The sequence below is a fragment of the Anas acuta genome, chromosome 1 (genome assembly GCF_963932015.1).
Source record: "Anas acuta chromosome 1, bAnaAcu1.1, whole genome shotgun sequence".
Taxonomy (NCBI): Eukaryota; Metazoa; Chordata; class Aves; order Anseriformes; family Anatidae; genus Anas; species Anas acuta.
This window is the reverse complement of record NC_088979.1, coordinates 174,504,704-174,517,501: the sequence shown is the minus strand read 5'-3', so window position 1 is coordinate 174,517,501 and position 12,798 is coordinate 174,504,704. Positions and strand designations below refer to the sequence as shown.

The 12,798-nt window shown below is 37.4% G+C and overlaps 1 protein-coding gene across 1 annotated transcript in view; it reads left to right on the top strand.

The window, feature by feature from the left end:
• CNTN1 (contactin 1) overlaps positions 1–12,798 on the top strand; it is a 249,365-nt gene that overhangs the window by 221,435 nt on the left and 15,132 nt on the right. Inside the window, exons 20-23 of the mRNA XM_068669412.1 lie at positions 305–408; positions 6,896–7,082; positions 9,171–9,283; positions 10,425–10,581. Of these exons, the coding sequence (XP_068525513.1) occupies positions 305–408; positions 6,896–7,082; positions 9,171–9,283; positions 10,425–10,581 (561 nt within the window). The remainder of the gene's footprint in view (positions 1–304; positions 409–6,895; positions 7,083–9,170; positions 9,284–10,424; positions 10,582–12,798) is intronic.

Here is a 12,798-nt window from a genome sequence, read left to right as displayed (position 1 = left end):
GATGCTTCAATCAGTTCTTTATCAAAGCCAGGTTTTAATTTACATGAATTTCAGAATGGAATCTGTTGAAGCATAAAAATACATAGTCTCAGCCAAGTAATAGGATCATTGCTTTGTTTTTATAGAGTCCTTTCCCATACAGATCATCAATGAATTTAAAATTTACTCATGTAAAAGCAGATTGAAGACTAACACACTGATATCAAGAAAATAATACAAAGACCTGAAGTGAGAGAAGCCCCTCAAAGTGAACATAACAATATCACTGGATGAGATTGGATATTTAACATGTTTTGTCTTCCAGCTCCAACTGAGGTACCCACAGATGTGAGTGTTAAAGTTTTGTCATCTTCTGAAATTTCTGTTTCTTGGCACCATGTTTCTGAGAAATCTGTGGAAGGATATCAGGTGAGTTTAGAGGTGACACTGCCTGTTTCCTCATTAATTGAATTTCAGTGGTTAAATGCAAGAATAATTCCTATTGTAACATTCTAGCTGTTAGAGTTCACTTCTGTTTAGTTGTTGTTTGCTGTGCGGATTTTACGTCTTGAGAAACAGATTGTTTTTGGTACTATGTACTTCATTACTAAGACATTAACTGGTGTGTACCCACTGATCAACTGAAAAAAAAGGCATCATTATTTCACAAACAAATGTTGTCAGTTTATCTTACACAATTGAATGCCTATCTTTGCCTTCTCAAAACAATTAAATTAAGTTTTGGGTGTAATTGTCAACATGGACATGAAATTGTAAGTCATGGCCCATTTAAATTATCAACAGTTATTAATATAATTCACCCCCAAATCCTATAGTAAGTGGACTAGGTGACAAATGCCCAGAATCCAATAAAACAATACAATGCTATTGTGAAAGACAATGTTTTGTTCATGGTTTCTATTCTCCACATCAGGAAGAGCTTCAAGGCATGTTTTTCTGGTCCAGAACTACTGGTAAAAACTATTGGTACCACTGGTAAAAATTGTTCACATCCTTGTACAAAGATGAAAACAGCCACAGGGTGGGTGCAACTAGAAACAGCCATGTAGCTCTCCAGCAGGGAAGTCTTACATCATCCGTGCACAGCGGATGCTGATGAACTCTGCAGTGTACAGCCGACTTACTTTGGCTTCATTCCAGAAAAGGGATTTGGGCATTAGTTTGTTAGTGATTTGCTTTGATATTTAAGTTGTCATCTGCTTGATGGTAGAGTCCGTGTTCCAAAATGAACATAGACAAACGCAGAGTAACCTCACAAAATGTAACTTTTTGAAAGAAGTATATGAATAAATGTTCTTTTAATTACTAGTACTCGGTTTCGTATTTCACTATATATATTTTTGTCTCCATGAGATATATGTAATAGTTTGGGGTTATTGTCACAAGATACAGATCATAGTGAAGATCTCAATACGAACTAGTACAGTGTCCCATATAAAACGTGATTCTACATAGTGCACACATAATGCTTAAAATTATAAGCAGAGGACACTGGGGTTTGTAATAAAGCCACTGACATCAATGATAACTCTTAATTTAGTAAACTGGTTTGGTGTTACATATAGGTTGTGCAAGTAGGATCTAATAGAAGTCATGGTTGTAATTGAGAGCATGGTGGAGAACATAGTTTTGTGCACTCAGACCAGCTAGTCATGCAGCAGTATTGCACTTCCAGGTTGGACAGTATTTGCAGAAAATAGGCAAGAAGCTTTGGTGCCAGAAACAGACATTGGGCAGGCACTCACCAGGGGACTTGTGGAAGTGTGGAGAGAGCAGCAGCAAGGAGGGCTGGGAGAACACTGGAAAGGCTGAGGTTGCAGTAGTGATACAGCATGGCAATGAATGTTGAGGGTTGTGATGGGGAGTGAGGCATGCTGAGGATGAATGGGGAACAAACATGGTGGGAGAACATTCTCATACGTTTTTTTGGCCACGTTTTTATTTTACATTATTTTACCTAAAGTCATCTGAATTGCTGTCAGGGTAAGTCAGGGAAAGAAGAGAGGGAAGAGTGTTCATTGGGAAAGAATGGGATGCAGGGGAAAGTGAATAGAATGGCAGTGGGAAAGAAGCATGGAGGACCTTTGGCTTAGAAAGAGGATAACTGCACTTCTGAAGAAAGGTGGGATAGAAGGTGGGAATGGGTGAAGAGTTCTGTTACAGAGAATACAGATGTAAGGGACGTGGCCTTAATTTGATAGCTGGAGTACTTGTTCATCCACTCATTCCTAGAGAAGTATTACACTTCCATAAATCCAGTGTGAGCTGATTGCTTGAATATGTACAATGAGCAGTGGTATTAGACTCTTGAGTTTCTTCTCTCTTTTTTTTTTTTTTTTCTCTTTTTCTAAAGTAGTTTTTCCTAGTTATCATGACTGTGGGAAAAAAAAAAAAAAAAGTTAATATCTGATACAGCAATAAGCAGACTAATAGGCACGAATTACTGTCCCATGGAGTAATGTGTTCGTTCTGAGATCCTTTTCTCTAGAACAATAATAAGCCTCATTCTAGCAGAGGGCAGAGAAGCAAAGAAGGAGCCTGTGCTTCAAGAGCAAAAAAAAAAGTCTTACGTTCCTGAAGATCAGATATGCCATCCCCATCAGCCCTGAAGGAACAGGGCTGCCATTGTACAGGGCAGAAATAGAGAAGGCTCTTCTGGAAGGTCAAGGCTGTAGGTTACCTTTGTGAAGTTACAATTGAAGTTGATGAGAAAAGAGCGCATATTAGGTCAAACTGCATTACAAAATTCAAATGAATATGTCTGGAAGACTATCCATATAGACATAAGGAATTTTTTCAATACTTATTTTCTAATTATTGCTCAGCTCTAACACTTGTTAGCAAAGTCCCTCACCAGAATTCATTCACCAGAATGCTTTCTCAGTTTCACTTTGGTCTTTATTATTACCTGAAAATGGCATAACTGACCTCTTAAATGGTAGAGTTTAAGAGGTGGGAGTATTCTGAGCAAAATGTCTGGAGGTATTTCACCTGTGACATGATGCTTTTCACACTAGGAGGAGACAGATTTTTTTGACACTAATGCATACAGTTAGAATGACTGCCCTCATGGTGGTGAGTGTGAGCTGATGCATTTTGCCATTACAGGGGAGTATCCTCAGCTCACACTTAAAGAAGAGATAAAATATGAAAACTATCTCCATCCATACAGAGAATTTCAGATTTATGAGTTCTTGCAATATCCCGCTAAAAGCCACGGCTCTTCAGTGCATGCAATACCAAAGACACTGTATATTTCCTGCTATTTCTATGCAACAGATGTTTATTTTACTAAACACATTTATGGCTATTCACTGCCATTGTTCCTCTTATTTAAATATGTCATTAGCATTCTCTCTTATTATGAATAGAGTGTCTCTTTTATGTCCCTCCTATGTAAAACTTCCATGAATATGAAAGATGTTGTTCCATGACACACACAGAAACACTTTCTGATGTATTTCAGTATATTAAAATTTGAATAAAGAAGAGGGTAATGTAGGATAGTGGTTTTTCCCCTGATTTCAACACAGGCAGCAACTCAAACTCATGATGTCTGAGGCATTCCGTTTCCACAGATCACTGTGTGACACCTTTGTTGGTTTTGGCTTAACCTCCTCAACAAACTGTAGAGCTGGGGTGAAATACTCTCACATGTCCCCTGAGGATTCATGGGCTACCCTAACAAGGTAAATGCAGAGCACCAGAAAAAAGCAGACTGTGATTCTTATCCAAGTTCTGAAATAAATAAATAAATAACGAGAGTGAGCAAAGTGGGAAAATGTGGATTCTTGTAGCAATGGGGCATGTCATTCTAGATACCACTTCCAAAGAGGCAAGAGAGTGAAAGGGAGATTTCTAAGTACTTTAAGAAACTTCCAGAGTATATGTGAAGAAAAGCAACCTCAGAATAAGGTAAAGAAGTCAGTATTTTTCTTAGCTATCAAGAGAATCATCTTATTTCAAATCTTTGATTTTCCAAGATTAGTTACAATAATCCAAACAGATCTGATTCACACTCCAGGAGTAGTTAAGTCCACGACATCACAGCCAAGAACAATAGTATTTGGGATTTAGATTTAATTTATATTACTTCTGCCTGAAATATAATATGCTCTCAGTGTAATTTACATTTTCATTCATTGTTCTCACTTGTCTTGTTTGATTCTGTACATTATTTATTATGTCATTGGCATTACTGTAGTGTAAATGAACAGGAGGATTATAGGAAGTTTTGTAAGTCTGACGTATTCAAAGGCCTCCAGCATAAGCTCTATGTTTAACAAAAGTTTCTCATATAGGGTGTATATAGCGTTGCCATCTTTAGGTAAAGCAAATAATTAAACGGGATATAACATACTGAATATGAATGAATTAGACTTCAATGACCAGTTAATATCTACAGCAAAGCTGCCATTGCTTTTATTGTAACTAATAAATTTTTGGCTACCTAGAACTTAACAGATATTCCTTTGCTTGTTTGAACTTTGAGACAGAGATAGACCTAATGTCCTCTAGTTCTTGCTGTACAGACACTCTAGTGTTTGAGTCACTTAAAGTTAATAGCTAATGGCACACAGCTGTTGCTTTCAACAACAGCAATTTATCTACAACAGAGGTTACCAGCCTTCCAGAGAAACTTCCAGAATAGAGTGGAGACACATTCCTCACTCACTTCAGGGCAAAATCTGTTTCCTCAGTAAGAAAGCCACCTTGTTAAGTACGAATTTCATGAATGAGAGTGCCCAAGTTACAATAAACTGAAATTTCAGATGCTAATGGATTACGTTTCCAAAACACTGTGCAGGACATATATTTGCAGAGCTAAAAATTACCTGTTCATATCTGCTCAAAGGCAGATCTGCATGTCATATTTAAAAATGGGAGCCAATTATAGTTATCACCGTATGAATAATTTCTAACAGTGATGGGCAAGACTGAGGTAACCTCTGTTTAGTGATAGTGGCAGTATCCAGCACAGCAGTTTTACAGTAGGGGAAGAGAAATCCTCTACTGCACTTCTCATTCAACTACAATACACACTCTGAGGTAAAACAAATAAATAGTTTTATTAAACATTTAAATTTAAATAAGCAAAAATAAAGCCTTGTCAAATGAAAGTTGAACCCCTACTTTTTAAAGAGGAGAACTGCAATACTAACGCCTTGAAACCTATCTGCTCTTCTAACATATACCTCAACTGAAGTTTCCAAGGAGAAAACTAACATCAGCAAAATAAAAGATTAAACCAGTTGCTATTCAAAAGACAAAATGTCAGGATACCTGATGTCCCTAATCAAATCTTACAAAGCAAAATTTTTCCTAGAGCCTGAAATTACCAACAGCATTAGCCTCTTCATAAGAAAATTTTATAAGGTTCTCATGTAGCATACTCTAAAATCATTATGAAGACAGGCAGAACAGAGCAGGAATTCTGAGAACAAAAATACTCAAAACCAAAATATAATGGGCATCTGTTTAGTCTCTAAGGTTAGTTTAATAATTTATTCTTATGCCTACAGTTATAAAAAAGACAAAGCCCAGAAGGTACAGTGTTTTACTCTCATTTGCATCTCATAAGGCTATGCAGAATAGAACCCCACATAAGTGGCAGTCTATGTGGAATGGCATCACTTCTTTAGTAATTTTTTTGTTTTGAATTTCTGTTTTGTAATTGTGTCTGAAATCTAAGCCTAGATATTTATATCAGTAGCTTGCAAAGATGTGCATTTTAGGTGTTGGATCAATAGTGCTTTTGAAAACCAAGGTTTCTTTTTTTGTCTATTTAAATATAGATTTAAAAATCTAATCTCAAATAGCAACTTGTGAAACTGTGGTCAAAAATGAGTCCAAAAAGACTCAATATGGCCTGTTCTTTGGTTCAATGTTTGTGTTTATATCTGTCAAGGTTATTTTCATACAATATACCTGAGGCAACATACAGCTTTTTTAAGAGAAAATACTTAATTTCAGGGATAATACCACATCTACTTTCTAGGTTAGTTTTTTTTTTTCTTTGTTTTGTTTTGTTTTGTTTTGTCTTGTTTTATTTATTTATTTATTTTAATCTCTCCTTTTAATCTTTGTGGCCAAGCCGAAGTTCTCTCATATATTGATAAAAGCAGATTTTTTAAGGTACCTTTACAGTTCTGTAAAAATACTTTTGTACTAAAAAGAAAATAACTTTTGATGTAGTACATGATAAAACTTTGAAGTCTAAGAGCCAATTTGGCAGAAGAGCTGCTGTGCACATAGCTCACAGAGGAAAAGGTAAGAAATAGATATCAGTTCAGGTTCAATTATTTTTGAAGCAAGGCTTCTTTGTAAATCTTAATCATTGGAAGAAACAGAAGAAAATGTGTTTATTCATTGGAATTTGTCTTAGTTACGCTTCTCGGATACACACACACATAACATGATTGACTTCTTTTCATTTTTCTAGATATAAGTACAAAAGGAATAGATTTATTAGAAATTTTACACAAAATATCATGAAATCAATAGCAGAGTGTAGTCTACCCACTGGTGTAGAAAAACAATGTTACAGTTCAGAGTCAAATGCTCAAAAAACAACTTAGCAAGAAAATAGACACATTCTCAGAAGGTATTAGCCATTTCCCAGACTTGTAATGACTTTGCTGAAAATAAGTTAAGCCACTGTGAGGAAAAGCTTCAAAATACAGCCTGACTTAGTTGCTGTTTCTTTATGTCTGTATACAGCTTGGTTAAAATCATAGCCTGGAGAAGGAGTTCCATGCTGTCGCTGTTAAATGCCTTTTAGCTCACTTACTACCCAGAGTATGTTGTGTAGAAATATCCAGCACACATCATTTTTGATAAATTTTCCTTATAACAAAATATGCTAAGTTTAATCATTCAATTTGATTGCTTACAGATTCGTTACTGGGCTGCTCACGATAAAGAAGCAGCTGCACAGCGGGTACAAGTAAGCAATCAAGAATATTCAACCAAACTGGAAAACCTGAAGCCGAATACACGCTACCATGTAGATGTTTCTGCCTTCAATAGTGCAGGCTATGGACCTCCCAGTAGAACCATTGATATTATTACTAGGAAAGCACGTAAGTAAATGGAGAATTAGGTTATTTATAATGTTGCATACTTAATTGTTGCATGTTGTATCATGTCTCTCATGTCCTCAAACTTGGCTTCTCACTCATACGCCTTGTGTTCTTCCTTTATGTGGTATTGGTTCTTGGTGTGAAAATTTCTACCAAGGCTCTCGTTCCTCACTTTTGTTTCCATGTTGTCGTGGTTTAACCCGGCCGGCAGCTAAACACCACACAGCCGTTCACTCACCCTCCCCCTCCCTCTCTGGGATGGGGGAGAGAAGTGGAAAGTGAAGCCCGTGAGTTGAGATAAAGACAGTTTAATAAGACAGGAAAATAATAATAATAATAATAATACAATGGTGATAATAGAACTACTACTAATAATATGTACAAACAAGTGATGCACAATGCAATTGCTCACCACCCACTGACCGATGCCCAGCCTCACCCCAAGCTGTCCGGCCCCCTCCCCCAGCTAGCCACCCCTATATATTGTTTAGCATGATGTCAAATGGTATGGAATACCCCTTTGGCTAGTTTGGGTCACCTGTCCTGGGTCTGTCCCCTCCCAGCTCTTACTGCACCCCCAGCCTGCCTGTTGGCAGGACAGAGCAAAAGGCTGAGATGTCCTTGGCTTGGTATAAGCACTGCTCTGCAACAATTAAAACATCGGGGTGTTATCAGCACTCTTCTCATCCCAAGCCAAAACACAGCATTCCACCAGCTACTAGGAAGAAAATTCTGTTCTAACTGAAACCAGGACGCATGTACAATGTGGCTATCTTACAAGAGGCAGTAAGGAGACATAGGCTTTAAGCTCATAGGATAATTCAGGGTGGAAGTGACTCAGAAGGTCCAACCTCCTGCTCAGAGCACAGTCAGCTGCAAGCTTAGACCAGAGTGCAGAGGGCTGGGTCTTGAAAACATCTAGAGACAGGGACTGCAAAACTCTGCAGATTATCAGTCTTTCTTGTATTGGTGGGCTCAAAGCTGGGCATGATATTCCAAGTCTCCCCTTAGTGTGAGCTGGGGTGGCAGGACAAGGGGTACTAGTTCTAAGTTGAAAGAGGGTGGATTTAGATTGGATGTAAGGAAGAAATTTTTCACCATGGGAGTGGTGAAACAATGGAGCAGGTTGCGCAGAGAAGTTTTGGGTGGCCCATGTTCAAAGTCAGGTTGGACAGGATTTTGAGCAGCCTGGTCTTGTGAAAGATGTCCCTGCCCATGGCAGGGGGTTGGAGTAGATATCTTTAAGGTCCCTTCCGACCCAAACCATTCTGTGGTTCTAAGGGGTGAACATTCAAACCAAACTTGGGCAGCTACACTCTGGCTTTCTGTTTAATCAGTAGGGGGAAGTATTGTATTCTGATTATTAAATTATGACGAATTGCCTGTTTCATTAATGGTATCAATAGCCAGTAATAGGCACTTTTGAAAACTGGGTGATCTGAATCACAGTCTTGAATGTACATGCCAGGTTTCTGATTATAGCTCCTGATTTATTAATAATACCTAGCACTAACATATTCTGAGCCATGCTCAATAAATGCATCTTGTGTATTTAAAATACATATAGGGGCTAAAAATATGTATAACTAATTTGAGGATTTCTGTCGGTAAATAGTATACTGAGCAACTTGGACCTTTGGGGTTCACTTGTGTTGAATAAGAAGACTGCATTTTATAAACTTATTGTGTAAAATATGATTAATGGTTTCTGCAGTGAGGTACTTTGATTACTACTGAGTTAAATGTTAGATATCAATGAATAAATATGACTTAAGCTACATTTCAGGGAGGTTCTGAACATAGTTGCATGCCAGCAGACACACATGGTCAGCAACATAGTAAAAGGTCATGCTGGCCACTGCATTCTGACACCACAGAAAGGCAAACTCACAAAGCAGCCACTGCACAAGCCATACAAAAATTGCCTGGATGGAGCTGCAGCAGTTTGTTCCAGGAAGGAGACTACCCTTTAGCTGTATTAAGATTGATCATAATTTTAAATTTTACATTTTTATATATTAATACAAATGTCATTGAAGGTTTATGAAATCTCATTTATGTGCACATTATAAATATGTTGCTTTTCAGCTCCAAGCCAACGTCCAAGAATTATCAGTTCTGTAAGATCTGGTTCAAGGTACATCATCACCTGGGATCATGTGAAGGCAATGTCAAATGAATCTGCGGTTGAAGGATACAAAGTATGATCTATGAAAATAATTTCTATCTTTGTGTATCCTATGTGAACTGTATTTTGTAAACAGTGATGCATTTTGATGCCTGATTGGACTTAAACATATTTGCATGCTAAAGATGACAGCACTGTGCCCAGAGATCACAAATAGTAGTCTTAAAGCTGGTGGGCCTAGCCAATGTGATAAGAAAAACAATGTGGCACTGACATATATTTAGATAGTGAGCCATGTTATGGAAAAGTTTAGCTCTTTTGTGACAGCAAGAACCTGATTTCCCATATTATACTTGATTATATCATATTTTTGCAGATTATTTTTGGTCTATTGGCTAAACAGAATGATTAAAAAAAATACACTTTAATAGTTTCTCCTTATAACAGCTGCATTGGCCCAGCTTTCCTTTCCCATTTCTATGGGAACTACAGTTCCTGGAACATGAGCTCATTAATGTCAGGGAAAGGAGAAGTGAAAGGACACTTAACCTTATAAGATTCAATTACTGTGTAACTAGAGCAAGTGTGTATACTAACTATAGAGTGTACAGAAAGTTTCAAAAATTAATTCCTGTTTAAGATTGCTCTTTGCTTGGAAGTAAGAAAATTAGTATCATATTCTACATGTACAAATTTTCCTTGAAGGGTTGAATTACTTCCTGGGAATTGCCAAAAGTGTTTCCCAGAGATGATTCAAGAAAGAATGATCTTTTCTAAAGGTCCCACAAGACATACTGTCACATTCAGTTTAACAGCACTGAGAGTAGATAACAGAATCATCTCATTTATGAAAATGATAATAAATTTTATGTCAGAAAACCCAACTGAGAGGTGAGATTTTTATTTGATGTTCTTGCCCCCCCCTTTATTATTATCTTCCATTATTCAAGTACATATTCTGAATGGAGAGGCTGAAACTATTTTTCAAAAGATGATGTAATTTTATAATAGAGAAAGCAATGAGAAAACATCCTGTCTAGATTCACCTTTTGTAAAAATGGAAAAGGTAGTATTTGCGACTGTGTTTTGAGATATATAGTTTTCATTCATAAATAAAAAACCGAAAACTTTGTAATTCACTCACTGTGCATATATAACTGTGTTTTTGTGGAAATGTAGCATTTCAGTAACTATAATTACTCTGACTTTCCTAGGTGTTATATAGGCCAGATGGACAACATGAAGGCAAGTTGTTTTCAACTGGAAAACACACAATAGAGGTCCCAGTCCCCAGTGATGGTGAATATGTTGTTGAGGTCCGAGCACACAGTGAAGGAGGAGATGGAGAAGTAGCTCAGATTAAAATTTCAGGTGAGCTGAAAGGGATGAAAGAAATTCCTTTTTTCTTCCCATGCTCCTTGGAAATCTTGGAATAAATACTTTCCTCTTGTACATTATCCAGAGATAAGCACACAACTCATCAACAATGATGACTAACTGCACTGATAATTATGGTTTATCTTAAAATCTTGCTGACAACTGATAATACACACAAGATGCTTCAGCAGCAGCCCAGCTCAATCCTGGATGCACTGCCAGTCTTCCAAATATCACTGTTTCAACTGGTGCCACCAGTTAGGCTGCCAGTTTTAGTAACGTACTGCAAGCACAACTACCCAGTTTAGGCCTCAGACTTGAGAAATCCACTTGCAATAATCCTATAGTTCCTAGTATCTGTTAACCTCTGCATCTCATTCCTTTGTCAACTGCCTTGAAGAGGAGAGAAAGTAACAGAAAAGTAAGAGGTCCACAGTTGTCCACAGACCACTTGCTAGGGGAATTCCACTTCTGAGGGAAGAAGGGAAGCTGTAACACATACAGATGAATAAGCAATGAGAAATACAAAGCGCTCAACTTTGGAGTGGTTCAGATGATTAGTAAAGAGGGTAGATGAGACTGATTCAACTTGCACTCAGTATTGACTCTAAATACAAGGTCAGACATGGTCTGCACATCTCTTTCCTGTTACTTTTGCAATTTAAGTAGTGCCTTAGCACAGGTTACAGATCAATAATTGTGTTTTGAAATTTGCTGGTGAGTGAATTCTTAATCCATTTAGCATACGCTCTACTAATTGTATCATTTCTTCATGAAAATGTCAACCACTTTACAAAAACCATAATAAATTGCATTATATTATCATACTCCTTGGGAATCACTTCACATTCTAAGAGTTATAAAAAAGTTGAAGCAGCTGTTATCTTTTGGACATGTATTATTAGGTCATCTTTGTATCACACATATATTATTATCTACTATTAGTGTGGTGCAAAGACCTCGTAGGTTGCAAACTGGAAGCAGAACCGTCATGCCAGCACATGCTGAGCCCAAACTATTAAGTATTGACAGTAAGGCCTGCCCAAAACCCTCCTGTACAGAGATAGCACCTCTCCTTTGTTAGCACCTCTAGAAGAGTTAGTGCTTTACAAACACTAGTTTTGCATTACTCTGTGTTCCACACTGCAGACAAGTTTTGAGATGCAACTTCTCCTATACGCCAGATAGATAGGGAAGGACAGTACCTGAGAGGGCAGTATTCCCTGGAGTCAATTTAGGAAAGACGACTGAAAAGAAGAGAAAAGACAGGGCAGTCTCTTTAGTATATGCATTTTATAGAGAACTGGGTGAGAATTTCACGCTATTTCTGTAATCAAACCATTCTTTTTCTAAAGAGCAGAGAGAAGTGCAGCTTTAATACCTACACATGGGAAATTCTGTCTACTAATTCTTATTAGCAGGCAATTTTCTAGTTAGTAGTGTGAGATGGTTTAGAATAATTACCCAAAAAGGATAATTATTGAGAACTATGTTACAAAATGGTGAGAAAATTTTAAGTAATCATGATTTTTCTTGGAAACTTGTGGAGGAGAAGACCTGGTTTCCTAGAAATGTGTGTTCTGTTGGTCAGCAGGACAGAATGGAACTTAAATATTTAAGGAAAGCAAAGGATAAGGCATCTTATCTAATTCAGAAAGGACCACTGCCTTCAGGCATCTGATTCCAAAATTTACAAGCCAAATTAATTTCATATATAAGTGACTGGGGAGAATTATGAAACTATTCAAAATAGCCTGGATGCTGACCAGGACTGACCAAATCCTAAGCAAACTGGAAGCATTCACTGAAGAGAGAGGGATGTCTAGAATGTTTGTGTGTCTTCCAAATTGGAGTTTTGCTTTTATTCATTTTGTATCAAATCCAAAGTAATCCACCTCATACATGTGAGTTAGGTATCTATGTTTCCATTAAATCAATTGTCATCTATGGTGTCATTCAGATGTTTAAACATTCAGAAACTTAAACAAAGCTTTTAGCATTTGACGTGCCCTGAATTAGCAAGGACAACCACATAATGCTGGCAGGCATTACAGGATCTACAGGAGACCTAGGTCTAGAGAAGGTCTACAGAAAAAGTAGAAGATCTGCATCTTATGGATCAGCAACTGGAGGCAAGGCAGGAAGTTATAAGGCATTTTTTACCTGTATTTCAGGCATGCGAATTGCACTTTTTATGCAAACCAATGCCAT